The sequence below is a fragment of the Simochromis diagramma genome, unplaced genomic scaffold, assembly GCF_900408965.1.
Source record: "Simochromis diagramma unplaced genomic scaffold, fSimDia1.1 OVJJ01000304.1, whole genome shotgun sequence".
NCBI lineage: Eukaryota > Metazoa > Chordata > Actinopteri > Cichliformes > Cichlidae > Simochromis > Simochromis diagramma.
This window is the reverse complement of record NW_024387030.1, coordinates 13540011-13561022: the sequence shown is the minus strand read 5'-3', so window position 1 is coordinate 13561022 and position 21012 is coordinate 13540011. Positions and strand designations below refer to the sequence as shown.

The 21012-nt window shown below is 42.3% G+C and overlaps 1 protein-coding gene and 1 long non-coding RNA gene across 8 annotated transcripts in view; one reads left to right on the top strand and one right to left on the bottom strand.

Moving 5' to 3' along the window:
* LOC120739536 (protein unc-79 homolog) overlaps positions 1–17299 on the bottom strand; it is a 32209-nt gene extending 14910 nt beyond the window's left edge. For 2 of the 7 annotated variants that reach the window (XM_040041312.1, XM_040041313.1), the window contains exons 1-23: positions 16758–17298; positions 15264–15384; positions 11710–12023; positions 10823–10993; positions 10553–10648; positions 10410–10465; positions 9572–9701; positions 9395–9459; positions 7953–8041; positions 7517–7557; positions 7277–7305; positions 5991–6220; positions 5595–5766; positions 5244–5474; positions 4948–5138; positions 4626–4749; positions 3665–3805; positions 2243–2458; positions 1730–1957; positions 1372–1513; positions 909–988; positions 638–786; positions 365–522 (exon numbers count right to left, since the gene is read on the bottom strand). In XM_040041312.1, the coding sequence (XP_039897246.1) occupies positions 365–522; positions 638–786; positions 909–988; positions 1372–1513; positions 1730–1957; positions 2243–2458; positions 3665–3805; positions 4626–4749; positions 4948–5138; positions 5244–5474; positions 5595–5766; positions 5991–6220; positions 7277–7305; positions 7517–7557; positions 7953–8041; positions 9395–9459; positions 9572–9701; positions 10410–10465; positions 10553–10648; positions 10823–10993; positions 11710–12023; positions 15264–15384; positions 16758–16779 (3196 nt within the window). In that variant the 5' untranslated portion in view covers positions 16780–17298. Of the gene's footprint in view, positions 1–364; positions 523–637; positions 787–908; positions 989–1371; positions 1514–1729; positions 1958–2242; positions 2459–3664; positions 3806–4625; positions 4750–4947; positions 5139–5243; positions 5475–5594; positions 5767–5990; positions 6221–7276; positions 7306–7516; positions 7558–7952; positions 8042–9394; positions 9460–9571; positions 9702–10409; positions 10466–10552; positions 10649–10822; positions 10994–11709; positions 12024–15263; positions 15385–16757 lie in introns of those variants that run through there. The other 5 variants (XM_040041310.1, XM_040041311.1, XM_040041315.1 and 2 more) reach the window with 5 other exon arrangements.
* Positions 12030–14883, top strand: LOC120739543. The gene is made up of 3 exons (XR_005697244.1): positions 12030–12663; positions 14116–14126; positions 14873–14883. It is a non-coding gene; the product is annotated as an uncharacterized LOC120739543 (long non-coding RNA).
* Positions 17300–21012: the final 3713 nt, after the last annotated feature.

Genomic DNA, 21012 nt, shown 5'->3' with positions numbered 1-21012 from the left:
TGACATTGTGATGCATCAGTTCACTACTTGGACAGAGCAAATAGCTCCTCTCTGCTAATCACAATGTGAAAAAAAACCCTCATTAATCCCACAATTCCTCTTTGCTGCCTGTACCAAGGTAACCATGGCAACACATAGGGGAGATGTGGGCAGGCAGTGGTTTGGGAAGCCTATTATATAAGCAGATCCTCCTCTCCTCTTCCTGGCGATCCTCATCATTTACAATCGCAACCACAAAGACAAACCATTAAGCCAAAGATATCCATTTTTGATGATCATATCTGCACATGAAGCCGCAAACTGTCTGCGACCATCCTAGGAAGACACGCAGTCTGAAATTTAACGCTGTTACTTTGTGACTCACCGGCTTCAAATCGTATTTTCCAGTCTTTGCTGTTGAAGTTTGTGTTGATGAGATTCCAAAAGATGTCTGCCCCGTGTGACAAAGACAGGGCGTGGAGAAGCTGCGGCACGGCCAACGAAGCCAGCTGGCAAAACTCTGATTTCAGCATCGACCACAGACTGAAAACAGAAGAGACAGAAGCACAAATGTCACTTAAGGAGTTAGCACAATTAAAAGCTGTAAACAAATGCATGCATGAGTTCAGTGTTTTTTCTGCATGTTCTCTGGACACACCAAGGGATGAGCATCTTCTCCTGGATGTAAGCCAGAAACTGCGGGTGATCCTTACAGGCGAGGTATAAACACTCTCCGTGAAGACACAGGATCTTCAGGCAGTTCAGCATGTTGAACAAAATATCAGGCTCCTCAAACTTTGACATTTCCTGAAAATGCAGAAGACGTGTGTGACTCGCAGTGTAACACATATGCACTCAAATAAATCGAAAGAAACATTTTTGAATGCCTTTAGTCTTTGATTTGATATGCAGTTATTCAGACCAAGCACCTGCAGAATGGTGTATATGAGCTTCAAAGACACAGGGAGCTGCTGGTAGGAGAACTTCTTATCAGAGTTATTCTTCATTGCTGGAAAGAAAGAGAAAAAACAATTGAACTTTTAATTTTGCCTGTACTGTGGCAAAAAACAAGGAAATAGCTCATCCTGTTCTGTCCATCAAGAACAATATCTACCAAGCCTTCCTGCATACTCACAATATCTCACTGGGTTTCTGAAATTTTCTATGGCTTCATGTATATCACTTTTTCTCAGATTTGGTATCAAACTGTTAAACTGCTAAACTGTATTAGTAGTAGTCAAAAGTCACAAGCGTCAACTAGCTTAGATATACATCAAGTCCAAAATCCAGTTAAGTTAAAGTCCAGTTAACCCTTAAAGGATGATTGGTATTCATCTGGCAGGTATTATTAATTTAAACAACAAGTTTTAAGCAGAACTGATCGATACACACCTGCGTGATCAGGAGATTGGCTGCTGGGGTTGTCGGTGTGCGTGCCACTCGGGTTGTCTCCTTCCTTGCTTTCATTCTCCACCCCGATGGAGAAATCTGGTGGAGGGGTAAGCAAGGTTTCCTCCAAACAATCTGTGGGCTCCTGTGGAGGAATGAGACTTGTTGGAGCTGAGTGAAAGGCATGCTTTATGTTGTGTGTTTACTCCAAAACAAAGGTAGCACAATTTGACACAGTGTTGTTTTTGGCGCCGTGGTTTGGGACACGTGGAGCTACATGCACTCATTCCAAAGCCCTGCCTGCCTAATGCACAAGGTTAATTCAAAGTTGATGCATAAAAATGCATGCTGTGTGTCTCACCACCAGGCGTATCTCTTCCCGGGGGGTCAGCCTCTCCAGGAGCTCACAGCCCAGCTGGTAGCACAGGATGCTGGATTGGCACAGGTTGCACTCTAGGGCCTTCTCATCCTTCTGGCAGGTGTGTGAGCCACCCCACGGGGCCTGGAAGACATTGTTGATGATGCCCACGATATCCTTCCCCAGGCTGCTGTCTAGACCCAGCATCACACCGTCATCCTGGAGCTCCATCTGGGACAGCGGGGGGGAGACGACCATAAAAATAGAGGAACAAAAATTAGAGCACGACACACAAATCTCAAGATCCCACCGGTGGGTATTATTATCATTGTATAGTGTGTATGTGTCATTTTTCTCTACATGAATGACTGAGAAGAGCGACTCGCTTAAACTAGACTGTATAAAGTGAGAATGGCTGTACAATAAGAAGGTTTATAACATGAGGACACACAAAAGAGAAGCATCAGAGACAGAACTTTAATCACAATTATAGGTTTTCATCAGGAAGGTGGTCACCTGCTTTAAGATGAGGTCAAACATCAGAATGAAACAGCCAAGGTTCATGTCATCGTCATCACAGTCCAGGTCCAGGGCGCAGTGACCAGCGGCATGACCCAGGTTTTTAAAAGGGCTGCAGCGAAGAGGGCTGCGGAAGGGGCTCCGGAAGGGGCTGGGAAAAGGGCTGAGAGTGTTGTGCTGGCCTCGACGTCCTGGATCTGACACCACACTCACCTGTGAGAAAGGCGAATAGTCATTAAACTGAAATATGTGTTTCTCTTCAGCTGTTAGGGTCACGTTAAAATGAGACAGAAAGCGTTGCCAGGCTGTAAATGTCAGTTAGACTTGTATATATCAATATGCATCACATACCTTTTTCATTATGTTATGTTACATTTTATTATGTGGTCCACAAACAAAAGTGTAAATAAAAGATCTATTATAAGTAATAGAAAGGCAATGCTTGCAAATATTTGAAAAAAAGCTGTCAAAATATTCTAAACTGAGCATTTGCGGCTTTTATGCAACAATTACGCCGTGCTCGAAGCTACGCCTTCTCCTCATTCCTGATGTCTCTGTGTTTATGTCCATCTTCGTCACTTCTAATGTTGTCAGCTCCCTCTGTGTGTGTGTTTATGTGTTTCTGCCAGAGTGTGGTGCTCCAACTCTCCTACTTTAATGCCTAATCTGCACAACTGGGAGCCATTCACTAATCGAGCTCGCGCAAGTATATAAAATCTGCCAGACTGTTCACTCGGTCTCATACACAATGGCATCATGAAACCTTGTAAACTGACTCCTAGTGTATTCTCTTTAACAGTACAAATGATATATCTTCTCGTAACTCAGGCACACCAGCTCATGCTCCATGCACACGCTGCCCTCAGCAGCCTGACCTGCTCTCTGTTTAACAAGCGCTACAGCAAGCTGTGTTCGCTGTGCACAGCAAACACCATCCTGACAAAAAGCAAGGTATGACAGCAAATCTCACAAAGCATGTTTACATCTCCTAAAGTTAAACGTGAAGTAATACAGCAGGATCAGCTGCATGTCGACTTAATCTGGAGCCATCTGTGCGGATGTGTGGGTGTCTCTGAACATAAATTTATATTACAGCCAAATTCAATTAATCCCTTGAAGAGAGCTATATTTAGATATTGATGGTTGCCATGGTAACATACAGTCTATTCCAAAATGAACAGTGGAAAATAGAACCAAGAAGAATAGAAACGTGTACACCCCTAATCCAAAAAACACATCGACAGACAAAGCCCTAATAATAGCTATTCAGCTGATGATCTGAGCACAGTGAGGTGATGTGTTCTGATCTGTGCTGTTGTCAACAGCCACTGAAATGAATGGCAACAAAAGGCTGAAAACGGGGATTGATGTCTTTTGTCTTATTCTTAGGAGTATTTTTAGCATTGCGGTCCTCCTCACCCTGCGAGCTCCAGTGTTGCCAGTCAGATCTGACGCGCGTGCCTTCCTCTGATTGGCCAGTTCCTTCAAAGAGTTCACTCCATCGGAGAACATCCCAATCAGCAGCTGAAGAGGCACCACGATGTCCAGCTCCGACAGCACCTGAGCTCCAACGAGACACACAAAAATGTGGATCATTTATTTATACTTGCTACTTGTGTGGTCTAAATCATAAACCAATCAGTCGGTGATAACCGTAACCTGAACCCTATGGTATCAATTCTATAAATAGTTCTGGAGACAAACAGCCATTCAACTAACACACAGGATTTTTTCCTTTTCTCCAAAACATAGGGTTAGTGTTAGAAGGCATCACAAGGTTAATATACTTCTCACAAAGTAAATAGATTTAGTGTTATTACTTTTTGTCATCCTTAAAACCATACACTTGTACATGTCTGCATTATAGTTACTTTGAATGCATGCAGGTTTATAACTCTAGTCTATTTTTTGGGAATACTGGGCGGTGTCAGTTAATACCTTAAAAACTTTGGCTAGTAATATAAAAGCTCCGTATCTGGCAGAAAATTAGACTGCTGCCTGTGTGACTTTATCACACCACATGCCGAGAAAACATTAAACTGAAGCTCAACTTCTGTATTTGCTGTGAACGTGACCTATTTACTCCACCTAAATTAATGCAATCTCTTGATCACAGTTGTGAGAGAAAACTTGAAATTGATCCATGTATACAGGGCGGCAAGCTGTGAGTGCATATGGGATGAAAGGCAAAATCCCTCCTATCTCCATCCGTCTCATTCTGTGACCCAGATCCATATTCAGCAGGGCCCCTGCCCAGACTCTCGCACTCTACGACAACCTGTGCAATTCACACTCACCGTGGATAGAACGGCGGGATGAGAACTTGACACAGGACGGCGTGTTTCTGTGTGCTTTCGTGTGTTTGTGTGTGCATGCTTACATGAAGCCACAGCAGAGCCTGCTCTTGCACAGACGCGGGGTAGCCAGAGAATCTGCAGCTGATGAAGCCAAACATTTCCTCCATAGAGAAGGGAAGTGGGCACAGCTCAATATCAAACATCTTGCTGTGAATAGAATAACAGCAGTACCATATAAATTCATCCACATAGCGATCCTTTGATAGTGTTACACAATGACTGATGCTAACTTGTAATATTTTAAGTTTTTTTATTATTATTATTATTGTGCTGCAATTTTACTGCAATCATCTCTGCCCACTGTATGCAATATATGCCATGAACAGTTAAGGGAGATGGATATACCTGAGCACTTCCCGGAACTCTTTGAGCTGGTTGTCGGGCACCTCAGTACGGATGGCCTCCAGCCACTCAGGCATAAAGCACTCCCACAGTGGCTGACTGATGACGTTGTAAGGTATTAGACACAGGATGCGGTTCAGCCCCTCTTTCAGCTGTGTCACTGTGCTACATGACTTATCCCAGTAACCGCCCACCTGAGAAAAATGTGCATAGACCAGTTTAGACCACCTCAGTGAAAACTCTCCTTCATGTAAGGTATTAAAATCCTATGATCTTATGATGACGCTGTAATATCTTACCCTTGCAAATTCTACAGGTTTGGGCAGCAGGCACATGACCATGACATCAAAGCGCACTTCACACACTGTCTTTAGCCACTTTGTGACAAACTGGGGCTTCAACTTCTCCACTAGGCTTCCGACTTCGTCGTCCATCATGTAGGCGGTGGAGTGAAACCACTGGAAGACCATGCTGACCAGCCGAGCCAGGCTCTCTGTGGGCGTGTTCTCATTGGGTGTGCACAGACTTACCTGCAGATGTGAACAAAGAAACTCGGAAATTGAAAAGAGAAGTGATGAGAGGCAATGTGCCATACGTTTTTGCCCGCTCCCTGTTACTGACAGATACAGCGACACCCTGTGATTACGCACCAGGAACCAGATGCCAAACTGACTTAGAAGGCGCTGGTCGTGCTGGTCGTCCTCCTTGTTATCAAACTCGATGTTGTCCAGAGAGTGGTGGGAGGCAGACAGGCCCATCTGACGACGCCGATTCAGCTCAAACTCACGCTGCTCTGCATGAATTTCTGCCTCTTTTAGGAGGCTGGAGGTATACACAGGATAAGAGAGGGATTTGAGAGGGCACAGAGAGAAGGTCATATGTGAGATAGAGCAAAGGAGAAAGAGCAGAGGAGAAAATCTCACTTTTTTTCGTTTGTTTTTGTTATTTGTTTAATCTGAACTGAGGCAGCATTGTTGTCTTTATATTTGTCTTGAAGTGTGCTTCACAGAGTCACAACTATATGCTCTGTAACACCGTGCATGTACCTGATAACGGCTTCCACGGTGCACACTAGCTCCTCCGCTCCGCACTCACGGGTGTTGATGGGAGGGGGCGAGGTCTGGTACAGATGGGTCTCCGCCGCAGCCCCCACCTCGCTGCTATGGTGGTTGACATGGCAACGCTTGCAGTAGCGGACAGGCCGGTTGCCATGGCGCCCGCAGCAGCCGGCTGAAAAGCAGGTGACCACAGCCCTTCTAACATGAGAGCTACAGTTCTGCAGTTTGAAGCCAAGAAACAAGGGGGGGGAGCAGAGGGAAGAGAAGTCAGTTTGTTTCTATTCTTGTATAATAGAAAAATAGAAAAAACACTTCCAATAACGCCTGATGACAATCGTCTAAAAATAAACATCTCTCAGGGCTCAAATGCAACTCTGATAATGAATATCACTCTCTCCGAAGATACAAGGATCTGTCCACATCTAAAGCAATAGAACAAGTCTTTATGTGTCCCCGCGGTGTCTCAGGTTTCTAAAAATAAAAAGCATGGCACTAGAGAGCCACCCTAATCTGATCAGTCTCTAATCTTGTGCCATTAGAGGCATGAATTGCTCCCTATCAAATTAACATATCTGGCCTCGGATGGTGAGTGCTCTTATTCATCCATGTTGCTTTGAACAACAAAAAAATGCTACTCTGATAATACTCATACTGTTGTTCTCGCATCACGGCTCTTAGATATCATTATGTACTCAAAAGTAGCTATTTTAAAATGACATGTAATGCCTCATTTATGAGTAATATGTCTCAGCTAACACTGAAAGAGCTAGCACAAATCTCGGAGAATGATTGGAACAAAAGCTGCTCCAAAAGGGAGGTGGTGATTTATAAACGGCTGGGCAAACCATGGTGGAGGCCAGCTGTTTCAGAGGACAAAGAGAGGCAGCTGCTGACCTGACGGGAATACCTGAGATCATCATCACGCACTCAGTTTTCCCAGTGTCTCCCAGGAAACAAGCAGGAAGCAGGAAGCAACAGCAAACAAAGATCAGGCCCCAACAGGTTATTTTGAAAGGTCTTTACTGAGCTGCTTCAGTGAATGGACTCCTCAGGGGAGATTCAGATTCACAAATAAATGAGCTAACTATGGATCACAAATAAAGTGTATCTAAGTTCATGTTTTTACAGGTCAGGGAAGTCCTCTATGTTTTACCAGTGTATTGTTTGCTGTGGAGACTTTTATTATTGTGAGGAAGTCAGGTTAATAAGTAATGGCAATGACTGAGAGTACACAGCACCGTTAATGTCATTATGCTGCAGTGTAAATGTCTTACCTTCTTTTGACAAATGGCAGATATCTCTGCTGCAAGAAAAATAAACATAACTGAAATACAACTGTTTGCAAACAACATACGTATGTCTTGAAAATTGGTTATATTTTCATGGAAATTAGAACCTCAATATAAAATATATGGCAGCTTGGAACACAACGCATAGCAGCTAATAAAGGTTTTATTGTAGAGTGCATACGTATCTTATCTTTACTCAGCACCTTTTTGACTGTAAATGCTCACCTTGGGGCAGGAGTACATCAACAAGCCATTCAGCGTGATCTCTGGAAAGGTCGAAGAAATTATTTAACAACGCATGACTTATGTGTATGATATAAATATAGTCATTCCAACTGGTGTATACACATCGGTATCAGCTTCCTTACAGAGCTGCAACACAAAAATATCTTCTCAATAACAAAAAACCCCCCTGAAAAGCCAATTTTATTATAATAGTCTCTGCGCTAAAAAAAAACAAGAGAGACAAGTGGATGTGCTTTTTTGTAATGATGATCTCATTATTGGCACAAGGGAATTATGTAACCATGCCAATGTGTTTCCCCTGGGTTACAAAGAGGAATAATGAGGGAGGCGGTAGGTGATGTTTGTTTGCAATAGCATCCCACTCAAGGAGGGGGAGGATTGAGGGGTGGAGGAAAGAGGTGAAACAGATGCGTACCCTGCTATCCTCTGGCTGCACTCTTCACATATATAAAGAGGAGGGGGCTTGTCTCCCAAGGCCACAGAAAGAGTAGGATCTATACACATCTGCAAAAGTAATGAAGTTAGTGTGAGATAATGGAGGTGATATTTGAAAAATTAACACATTATATTCAATGTTTTATTTGCAACCAAGATGAAATACAGTAAAAGTAATGAGGTTTTCTTAGGTTCCAAATAGCTAAATAATAGGACACTTACACTTTACACACATTGACCACTTTGTTAGGTATACCTTGGCATTCAAACGATGCTCAGTTGTTACTAAGCGGGCCCAAAGCGTGCCACCACCTGCAGTCTGAGCTGTTGAAATAAGTCTTCTAACCTAAGTATTCTAACCGTAGCATCTGAATGTAGCAGCAAAATGAAGGCTCCTCAACCAGGTATCTTCTGTTATCCAATTTTGGTGAATTGTGGTCTCAGTTTCCTGTTCTTAGCTGACAGGAAGAACATCCAGTGTGGTCTTCTGCTACTGTATCCCATCTTCACTGACTGTAGTTGCACTTCTCTGACCTCTAACATCAACAAAGCATTTTCATACATTTTCTTTTTTTTCAGGCCACTCTCTATAAACCTGAGAGACGCATGTGTAGGCAAACGCAAGAAGACAAGCAATTTCTGAGATACGCAGACCAGCCTGTCTGACACCAACAACCACATTAAAGCCAAATCGCTTTTTTTTTCCCATTCTGATGCTCAGTTTGAACTTCAGTAGGTGTCTAGATAAATGTTGATGCTGCCATGTGATTGGCTGTTAACAGGTACACCTAATGAACTGGCCAGTGCATTTTGTCAATTATAAGCACAACGATTTTATAACATATGATGTAAATTTAAGAAGTTCACATTTTCCACGTGTCCCTGTCACATATCTAGGCTTCTCTCTCACCCAACAATTCATGTGACGCCTTTACCTGTGTCCCCACGCCTCTGTGTGGATGGCTGCGTGCATATGCTGCTCCACCGTCTTGCAACCTGTGCCTGGCCCTGTGCTAAACGCCAGTGCTCGTGGCCTCAATGTTCAGATGGTGCACTGTAATTCACTGTGCTTACTCGATGCCACCCTATCCTCAAGGGCTGCATGGGGTCACCGCTTTCAATTAAAGCCCCCCTTCCCCCACCATACCCCCTTCTTTGCTTCTGGTAATTGAAATCCACCCCCTTTCTACGCGCCTGTTCCTACTCTGTCCGTTTGTGCACAGCTGAGTAAAGGCTGACAAAGCAGAGCAGCACCAATCGCTGATATAAAGTAGCTTAGAATCGGACATGGCAATCTAAGCAAGGCCATATAAGACCTTCCCCTATGCTTACCCCATTCATTTCTCAAGGGAAGACTATCTATTTATGCATCCCAGAAGCATAAAATATTTAAGCTTTAATGATTTTTGAGATTGCAGTCACCTTAACAGCAGGTTTATTGATGGCATTGTGGCATTCGATATGTTGACAGTGGATGGGATTCCAGGCTGAACCAGGAAATGGAAGAGAGAGAAAAATAAGAAAAACAATTGACAGGTGACCACTTTGATAAGTCTAAAGTCTGGTAAAGAAGTAGATGTGGCATAAAGAGAATCTGACCTGTGTACTGCAGTCCTCTGTATTCACTGATGGCTCCTGGTGGCTTCAGGTTCGGCCAGTAATGAAACAGCATCTGCACAGCTGGAGGTTTAACTTGGGACGGGCCATAGGATATGACATAAAGCAGATCCTGCATACAAGATAAACATCATATGTACATAAATGTGCTGGTATATTTAGGTACATTTGAATATGAATGCAGACAAAGTAAAATAGTAAAGACTAAATCTAAATTGAAAGTAAAATGTAGAAAACAGTAACCAGTAGGCAACGTATTCAGGAGCAAGCAGGGGTGTGTGATGCTGCAAATTATGATATCAATGAGATACCAAGTAAATAAAGGCCAGTAATGCTGATACCACTACCAGCAGAGATACTTTTAACCTATAAAGGCAGCTTGTGTAGAGGAGCCCAGCCTTCATCTTTTAGCTTTTCATTTATTTTAAACTGCAGGGGTTTGTGTTATATTAATGCGACAGCAATACCAGCTGTGTGTTAAATATGAAGCTACGTGCTATTAGCTCAGCAAAGAGAAAAGACTAGAAGCAATTTAAAAAGCTGGCCTGGAATGTAAAAAAAACAGGATGTGGTTCAAGGATAAATCTGTGCTAGCTTTTCTCATGATAAGCAAATGGTAATTGTATTCTTTCAGTACTATTCAGTACTAGTGGGTACTGTTTTCTCCAGCCTCTAGTCTTTTTGCTAAAGTAGCTGAACGGTCTGCTTATTAGCTTCATATTTAGTGCCACTTTTTTGCTAGGCACAGTACATTTCATATTTCTGCAGATAAAAATAAAAGACCCTTAAATCTACATTATGTATCTAAAAGGAGAAATACCTTCCACACTTCCTGTTTGTACTTCATTAGACATTCCAGCAGCTGACAGTGATAAACTAGAAAGAAGCAGAGATCAGATTAACTAAAAGGCAGTTATTACAGTTGCCTTTGGATATCTTAATACTTTGAATATGATTGTTTACCTGGATTTGACGTGTACTGCATTGCAATCATGAGCATAGATGAGGCAGACAAATTGACATAGGCTGGGACTCCCCCCTCCTTCCTACTGGACCCCACTATACACAGGCAAAGAAGGGAAAGAACAATAATGTGAAGGATCACTTCTTCTGTTTGTTGCTGTACAATAGTTGAGAGACAAGTGAATGTGCAAGCCTTAAACCTTTACTTGTCTTTCTAGACATATCATTTAGCAGTTTCATTATGACTGTCTTGTGATAGGTCATACTCACATATAGCCATGGGAAGGAAAGAGGTGCTCAGGTATTCAATGATGTCTTTGTGGAGGAAAGGGGGAAATGTGGCTAAAGTGGAAATCATAGTATAGGGCAAAGTGCTGAGAATATCATCGCTCAGAAAAGGCAGGAGGCAAGTTGTCGTATAAAAAATGGATTGTCCCAGATCTGAGAAGAAAGGGAAAATGCAAAAAAAAAGACAAAGAGAGATACACAGACACTCCTTCAATCAGCTGTACATACAGTATTAGCATACTGTATGCAGCCACAGATGTCAAAATTTCATGAAATTTCAGTTATTTATTAGTAGAACTGAAAAAAAAAATACTTGGAAATGTGAGCTTCTTTAAAAGCCACTGAAGTAAACTTTACCCTCAGGAAAAGTAGAGAAATCTAGTCAAGCAAATGAGTTTTTATGCATTTGAGGGTTTGTTTGTTTTTTAACAATGGTCAAATATTCATGAAAAGTAAGAGCACTGACTGTGATGCAGCCTTGGCTGTGAAAAACTGTGTGGATGTAACTCATTCTCTAATGTGTTTGTGATGTGTTAAAACAGCATTTCATTCGCCTATGTGTGTTTCCCCTTATATATTTGCACATGACAACATAAGTAAAAACATTTCTCCCACTTTGCATAACAAACATGCAGTCAAGTATGATACACAGAAGAGAAGGCCTATGTCTGGTGTATCCAATGGCTTATGAACGATTAAGTTGACAGGATCCAGCGTGCTCCCAATCACCCCATGCATCCCTCAAGATCCTCAGCAGGACTTCTCTCCTCCCGTTACAAAAGAGGCCAAAAAAGCAGCAGTGGCTTCATGCAGGCCAGACGGTTCGGGGATGATGATGACAAACAGTGGTGCACTGGGCCTTGACTCACCATGCTGACCGTGCTGCAGCAGGGGCACGAGGTCAAGCAGGGTCACGAGGGTCACATAGAGGCCCTGATAGTCCAGAGAGGGGTACTCTGAGAGCTGAGCGTCCCGACTCTGCTGCCCCTGCCCCCCGCGGTCTGACGGGGCATCGCGCAGAACGCTGTAAAGGAGGGAGCGAGTAACTGTAGGGTTGATGGAACTGACTTGTGGTCTTAGAGATGGGGTGAGTGGGAATGGCACAGGAAAAAGACACATGGTCATGGGCACGGCCAAATTGGAAGCTTCCTGGTTCTCCTTCCTGCCTGTGCGGGACAGAATGCTGCTCCGGGGCGGGAGGGGAGGGGAGGGAAGGTAGGAGAGGGGAACAAGGGAAAAAAAGAGACAACAAAGACACAAAAAAACAGCACATTACATTGAAATGGCACTACAGAGACAGCGTAAATAGAAAAAAACAAACCCAGATAAACCCCACATAGGATGCAGTGTCTCACTATTTAACTGTATAACTGCAGGCACGGGCAATTTTTCCCTGCGCTGTCTGTTCCGTGTGACTTTAATTGAATTTATCTCGTTTTGTCTATCTTTGCACTTGGAAAACAAACAAAAAAAACATGAGCACAAACTGCAATGATCACTGCATCTCATGCGTATCTGGTGACAAGGAGCAAAAATATAAAAAATGGCATGTTTTCAGTGGCAACCCCATACTTCTCCAAAAAGGGACAGCTCAAACGGCTGTCCCTCGATGGCTGCCATCTTCCAATCGGCAAGGTCAGTGGCTACCATGCAAAAACAAAGGCCAATGAGCCATAAGAGTATATTTTCCAAATGAAATTTCCTTGTCTTTAGTGGGGCTGTCAAGGATGGGAGTGACACCAAATTGGTTCGGGAAAATACAGAGGTGACACTTTTGAAACATGCTTCAGCCAGTAATAAACATGTGTGTGAGGTTAGATCAAGTGCTCTTAGGTCACAGCACATGTTTATTGCACCAGAGAAATAATGTCTGTATGCATACGTTATGATACTGTACCAGTATCATCAGGAGAAATAATGAGATCCAACAGGCATATGGATTCAGGTTTCTAAAATAAATGTAACAACTAATCTACAGTAGAGGAGAAACTATAATGACAAAGGAATAGGTTGTATCGGGGGAGATGACTGGTAGCATTATGTTTGTGAGCTAATGCAGGATGGACAATTGTGTTTGCTGTCCCCTGGGGAAAGGTGGTGGACATATTCGATTTTAAAAGAGGAGAAAAACAAAAAAACAAAAGCAAAAACTAGTCGGGTTGAGTGTGGAGCGTCTAGGGTGGAGGAGGGAGGAGGGGGAGGGCCAGAGAGCATTGCTCTTTTTTTTTCTTTTTTTTTCTTTCTTTTTTTTTACTGCACATTATTAAAGAGCTAAGCTGTTCTATCAGGCAAATGATTGGGATTTACCATGAGAGCCCAGATTATAAATGTTGATGTATTGCTTTTTTTTTTGGCTTCTTTTTTTTTTTAAAGGTCACTCAAAAAGTAGAGTTGCAGCATTTGGAGTTACATGGCAAGTGAGAAAGGGGATTTCTTTTTTTTTTTCTCAGATTTTTAACATGGCATAAGAACAGTATAACGTACCATCATGTGACTGATCCCCTCAAAGTTATACTCTGTAGGATTTAAGTCAGCGTAGATTCATTAAACTATGTAATCAAAGCTGTGTTATTATACAGCATAAACTCAAACAGGACTTATAGACAACGACAAGACTGTATCTCAGAGTATGACTTTTTCACTGCCCATATTTCATATAGAAAACATCATTAATTTGAACAATGAACATAGACATAAACATCAGACGCGCTCACACACACACGCGCGCACACTGAACATATACACGCAAAGACACACGCATATGTGCACACATACACACAAAACGACACGAGAAAATTACAAACGACACATAAAACACATGTAGAAATGCACTGATACGGACACATGACATACATTTACTGTCAAACCCTGCGCTGTCGTTGCAAAATCATGGACTATATGTGTGTATCGGTTACTCAAAGCACATGTTTCCTGCATTAACGTGTTGACAGGTGTGTGATGTGAAACAACTGTGCTGCGTCTGAAATAATGGCTAAACAGTCTGTTGCAACGTCAGTGCTCACTGATACAGAGAGCTCAGTCTGACGAAGCCGTGCCTCATCTTTAAGAACGCGTATAAAACTTGCTGGTAAAGAGATAGCGTAACCCTCTAGCTGACCTGAAATTGTTGCATGAATCAACAACCTCCTCCTTTGGCTATTTCTTTTCTGCGAAGATGACACACGCCTGCTCCACTTCTCAAGGCTCGCTACCCCCACTTTCCCACTCTCTCTCCCTTTTGATTTTTTCTTCTATTTCTTCACCCCGGGCTTCAGAAGGCACAGGTGTATGGATAATCCTGGAGTCCCCGCTGAGGAATCCAGACTCCTCTAATGGTGGGCAGAGTGATTTTGTTCTGCATATCTGAGGCTAAGAGACTGTGCTTCGGGAAAATATCAAAGAATCGTTAACAGTGGCATCATATTGAGTGACTCTTTTCTCGCTCGCTTGATACTGCCCCGCAGAGGCACAATCGTCACTCGAGTTAATGCCCATTCCCAGAGTTGCCACCCCTGTCACGCTCAATCTGTGCCCTGAGAGGCTACATTTGAAACACCCCAGTGACTGGTTCAGGACAGCCCTTCAGCAAAGTATGGAGTATCCAGGATACTCTGTGAGCACCACGGCAGAGGAATAATCCTTATGGATGGCTGAGGAGTTGTGTAGAATTGAGGCCAGCAGCCAATCTCAAATAGATCGCACCCTAAGCTGATAATAATGATAGAAGTGAGGCCCACCATTTTTTTTTTATATAAATTAGCTAATAAGAAAAGACAGTGCCTCTGTTCTCACTGAAGCTGGCGGGTAGTAATACTGGAACCACAAGAAATATCCTATCTCTGCAGAGCATGTCTGGAAAAATGAAGCTCCAACTGGACAGAGAGAAAAAAAAAGAGGAAATAGTGCTCTATTAAATTAGACGTGTTCAAAATGGCTGCCTACTTGACCTATGCTGGAAGAGGAAATAACAGGCTGTTCCCTTCACAGCACCCAAGAGAGCAGGCTGACCCTGCAACTGCATAGCCGGAGGAGCTGAACTCCAGGCCCTCTGGGAAGGACACAGCAAACCGCCTCAGGAAAGCGTTCATCTAGCAACCGACCACTGAATCAATAAACATCACTGAGCCATCTATCTCCGCAGCTGCCTTAAAAAGACGACACCATAATTACACAGGAAATCTGCTACAGTCTGTATCTTTCAGAGCAGAAGAGGCGAGGCAACATCTGCCATGATGGCCACTTCCCTAACTTCTTGCTGACATTATGAATTGATATGAGACATTGAATTGTGTCACTGTCATGCCTTTGAGAAAGTGTGTCAGAGCGACCTGCTGTAATTAATCTCATCTGATTGTGAAGGAAGCTAATATCAAACATTCTACAATCTTTACTTCACCTGGTGGCTCCAGAGCAGGGTACTTACCTGAGCAGGGTTTGGGAAAAGTATTTCAGTGTGTTTGCAATGTCTGTTCCGGAGGGCACTGGGTAAATATTGTGTTGCACACGGTTGTGATACTCTTGCAAGTATCGTATCTTAGAGGCAACTGGACAAAATAAAGAGCAGAGCAACAAGCAAATCAACACTAGTGAGATATGATGCACGACAGCAAAGACATATATCATGTAACTGAACAAGCTGTTAGGTAGCATTTAACATGAATCCTTCAGCTATGAAGTTAAACAAAAAGTCTGTTTTCCCATGGTTCTCTGGCCTTCACCGGGTGACCTTTTTTGTCATAGCAGCAGGTCACAGGAAGCCCTAGAGGAGGCAGTAACCTACTGCTTACAGAAACAAGCTCGCACACGAAAGGTTGCCAGTTCAAGTCCCAAGACAAGCTGGGAAAATGTGGTTATAGCGAACACGAAAGGGGGCTTAAGAAGCAACACAGAGGAACATTTCTGTAATGAGCCCAGCTGGCTGCTCTATATTGAAGTAATCTCTGTAGGTTCAGATATGACTGTGCTGTTTGTTGTTAGGAGTTCAAATATGTTGAAGTGGGTGATCGCTGACCCATTTTCTGTGACTTTAGGCAGGAATGTTTAGCTTCCTTCCTGACCTGTAAATGACAAACCCCAAAATAAAAATAACAGCTGCAGGCTTGGAGGATTGTCTGGTCAAAGCATGTGCTGCGATAAATACTGAAGCACAGCATCTTTCCGGTTCATCATAAAATTAAACCTCCTCGGAAAGATGGGACTTTTTTTTTAAAATATTTTTCAACCTTTTAATAATATTTCGAGCTGTTAGTCACAACAGCAGATTCAGCGTTTTCTGTTCATTCCCTCACTTACTGTCTACCAAACAACAGGAGCAACACCCAACTTTTAACCAGCTGATGGGGCTGGGAACCCCTAACACTGAGTTTGACCCCGTCTTTTATCTATTGTTTACGGTAAAAAATAAAAAAATAAAAAAACAGAAGAACTGGTGTCCACCTGTTCACAACCAGCGAAGTGGAATGAACAACAGACGTCAATATAGTGTGATCAGACCCCACGATTGATCAATATGAAGCCACCATATTGTTCAGTAGCCTGTCAGGTCGACCTTGAGACCAACATTACACTTCGCTTTTCCCACGCGCCTCAGCCAGCCACGTCAATCAAAATCAAATAAAATAGAAATAAATAAATCGGACCACAAAGCGATTCGGACATGGAATTGTTCCATCAACATGCAGAGAAACAGAGGGTGATTCAGTGGCTCTCTGTGTGCACTGAGACCTCCAGCCATCCTCTGCAGTGAGAGGACGTGTTGCAACCTGCCTTGGCAACCGCGGTTTCATCACCAAGGACAGCTCCCCTTGTTCGCTTTCTTGGTTAAACCAAAAAAAAAAAAAAAAAAAAAATCAGTTTCCAGCCCCCTCACAAGACAAAACAGAAACACGCACGCACGGATACACACAGCCGTACTTACACTGCTCTGCCTTCGTAGACATTTCGCAGACACTTGGGGAAACATAAAACCCAGACTGTCAGTTGTTTTGATAGGTTTTTCCCTTCCCGGCGTTGTGTTTCCCTCAGTCGTGAAAAAGTGACTATGCCCCCTTGCAGCCCAGGCTCGTCTTGATTGTACCACTTTGCACGACGGATTTATACGCTGTGGTGTTTTAGCTGTGCTTCGGTCGCTTTTGCGATCTTTGAACGGAAATAAAGGGAGGGCTTGTTTTGTAAATCGTTTTTATATATATTTTTTGAGGTGGTGGTGGGGATTTTGCTCTCTCGTTGCAGAGATGGGTGGTGACATATATGTGACACACCACACCTTTCCAAATGGACTGATCCGGCTTTGACAAATTGTCATTCAAGAATTCCGACAACCCTGTTTGAGCTGATTATAGGAGGGAAACACTAAGCACCTCCGCTTATTTGCCTCAGTGATGCTTTACATGTGTGTATTTGTAATGCATGAAATGCTAAACATGCAACAGATGGTTGTCACACCTTCTTAAACATGTCCTTGAGAAAACATCGTGGTTTTTTTCCCCCTATTTTATATAAATACAGCATATTGGCCACCGTGGATTGGCAGCGTGTCCTAATATTTTTATACTGATATTTAGTAATATTAATATTAATCTCCACTATCAGCTGGGCGCTTTAAAGAGTACATTGTTATCCAATAACACTTTCGAGCTATAAATGTGCATGTGTATGAATACTTAAGCCTGTGTCTAAATGCAGCATTTCTCATTTAAGCGGCACTTCCGCTAGTAGATGCAGGACTGAACGATAAACAGACCCTACGGTCTGAGGTCCTGACAGACCCTTCCCATCATGGTTTCTGCCAAGAATTTTGTCTATACTCCTAACTGATGAAAATGATATCCTCAAAGTGTGTTAAAGCAAAAATGTTGTCTTTTTTTTATATATCACCCTCAAAACAGTCAATAATCTCAGAAATAAAATACACAATAGTTATCATATGTAACTGTTTATATAGGAAAATAGCTCAGTCAGACTTCAGATTTAACAAAGGTTTTACTTTTTTTCACGAGATTTTACACAGTGGAGAGAGGTTCACACAGTGACATTGCTTGGGTGTCTGTCTGCAGAGTTCCTGTAGAAATCAATCATGTTGAGGTATTCTGGCCTTGTCTTCGATATTCTGGGATATGATGCATGATCCAACCAGCCGGGGCCAGGAGAGTCACAGCAAACACGCATAAGGCAAAGGTAGACTGCTGTAAGAAAGTCCAATAAAATATAACCATGAGTGTTTTATTCACAGACACTGCAAATGTAATCTACATGAAAGGTTATAATACACATTCAATGCAGTGTTAGTGTTTGAGCTCTCAAATATCTTCTTTCATATGTTAAGTTGAACAGAAAGGACTAAGCCAATGAACACGACAGAGGGTCCCGGTCTTAGTGACTCACTGCGTGATATAACTTCACCGCCACCACCCACTTATATTTTCCTGCCATAATATTCTCTCTGTACCTCTCCACCATGGTATTCCTAACCTGGGATGAGCTTTGTAAAAGCCCCTATGGATGTCCCTTAGGACAGATCAACAGATTTATAGTGGCATAAACACTTCCTGCTATGCTGCAGTTCCATCATAGGATCCCTTTACAGAGGCCAGAGCATTGCACTGACTTATAAATAACAAATGAATAAAACATCTCTTCCACTCTGCAGACTGGGGAATGCAGTTCGCTTGAATTCTTCGCATTAAGGGCATTTGAACCATCACAGACACTGACTTCCAATGACTCACTATTTTATATTGTTTGCATTTTTATGCCACCATACTCCCTAAAATGGCATTACTTGTGGTTTAGCATCCATTCAGTACAGGAAAAATATTACTGCAGTTCTTGCTTTTGTTGCAGGACATTATACAGTGTAGATATTCAAGGATGTCTGCCTGTTCAATTACAAGTACAATAAAAGTTAGTCAGTCCTACCACTGGCCCAATCTTTTCCTTGGCTGGCTTGCTGCAGATGGTTGACCTCTGATTTTGCTTAATGTTCTTCAGCAGCAGCAACCTGGTTAGTGTGGGTCTCCTAAAAAGCAAGGACATCTTTCTTGAGACAGCTCACAGTAAATCTCGTTCACAGAAGAAAAATGTGTCTCTGGAAACTTCTCCTCACATCCTGTGAGATACTGACAGATAGCCTGTACTTTTATCTAATTCCCATCACTCTTCCAGGGAGGAGTTACTTCCATGGACCAAAGACACTTGTATAAACATACAGAATGAGTTCTCATCACAGCAAATTCGGTCTTGGTTGTGTGCCTGAAGATTAAAGTGGACTGAAAGGGGGAAATATTGGTTACAAAACACTGATTTCGAGCCTGAATGAGCAAACAAGGTGTCTTTTTTAATGCTGAACAGTCGTTAGTTAAGCACACAAAGTCCTAAATTAAGAACACAGCAATCAATTGTTGGCAATTGTTTACAACATTTTTCTCTCTAGAAAGTACACAGGACACAGAGTGCTGAAGAAGTAATATGCATTTGCTGGATTTTTGATAATCCATGTAACAAATATTGATTAATATTGATAATACAACAACAGCATTCAATTTAATTCAAGTTTATATATATATAGTACCAGCTCACCACAATAATCACCTGAAAGTGTTCTATACTGTAAGATAAAGTCCCTACAGTATTGGAGAAAACCTCAAGCCACCCCCAATGAGCGCGTACTTTGCAACCATGGGAAGGGGAAACCTCCCTGTAAACAGGAAGAAATCACTAGCAGAGCCAGACTCATGGAGGGGAAGCCATCTGCAGAAGCCAACTGAGGGTGAGGGGAAAGAGAAAACATGAAATCCAGTAATAGCCTGAGCCTATAGCAGGATAACTAAGCGAAAGTTTAGGGTTTGTTGATCCAGCCCCAACTATACCTTTTATCAAAAAGCAAAGTGTTGAGTCTAGTCTTAAAAGTAGAGACAGCGTCTGTCTCGTGAATCCAAACTGGAAGCTGGTTCCACAGGAGAGGGGCAGCATAGCTGAAGGCTCTGCCTCCCATTCTCGTTTTTAAAAACTCAAAGAACCACAAGTAAACCTGCAGTCTGAGAGTGACATGCTCTGTTGGGATAATATGATACTATGAGGTCTTAAAGATATGATGTGGCCTGATCACTGTGAGGAAAATAATTTTAGAGTCAATTCTTGATTTAACAGTGGATTAACCAGAGGCTTTTTAGAGAACATTTAGCTATCGATAACTGTATTACTATCACTACACAACTTGTATATTAATTCCATATATAGATAGAAATTTTTGTCATTTCAAAAAAAATATTACGGTATCTGAACCAGAACCACTTAACAAAAATCTTCAAAAGATAGTCTTCACAAGTCAACACAAAGACAGGGCTATCCAGATGTCTGAGTAAATCTCTTGTATTTCTGTTCTGTTCCATTCTATTCTGTCCTTCTATTTAATAGACTGGAGGACAGACTGCCTGAATAAAACCAAAGGCATGTATTGCTTAACTTTGTCATTTAAGGCTTTTCCTTTTTAATTCCTTACTCGGGGTGATTGCAGGGTAATTGTAGATTTATATCAACATGGCAAGTCGATGCAAATAATAAAACAGTGTCCATTGTTTATGATTATTTGAAACCTATAGTGTACATACAAAAAGGTTTTGGCACTCACATTACATGTATTCTGTCGCCCTCAACAGGATGCAGTAAGAACTAGATCTAGCTGGGAAAAAACAGAACCAACTTTATCCCTGAAGTCTTTACTACTAGCATATACCTGTTCACACAATAGTCGACACTGAATAGGAAAAATATTCCAAATCAAACAGTGTTAAGGGATCAATACGTGTATGTATTGCAAAGATGCATTGCTGCCGTTAGCTTTAACATAATAATCAAGGCGAAAATTGGTGGTGCAGCCTGCATCACAGTAACGTCATCTCATAGGTCTGCCTCTAAATGAAAGAGGGAAAGGTTAATAGACAAACCATGCGCTGGGTTGCATTGTCTGGATCATTTTCTATAATATTATACTTAAAATTGCATACCGCTGTTCGTCACAGCTCCCGATTCTCCTGCAGAATTACTGACAATGTCATCAGTTATATAAAACGTAAAGGGAAGCTGAGAAGTACTGTCTTGACCATATGATTGTGACACGTACGTAGCCCATTTCTGACTACTGCCACCAATTAAACGCTAGAGGGCGCTCGCAA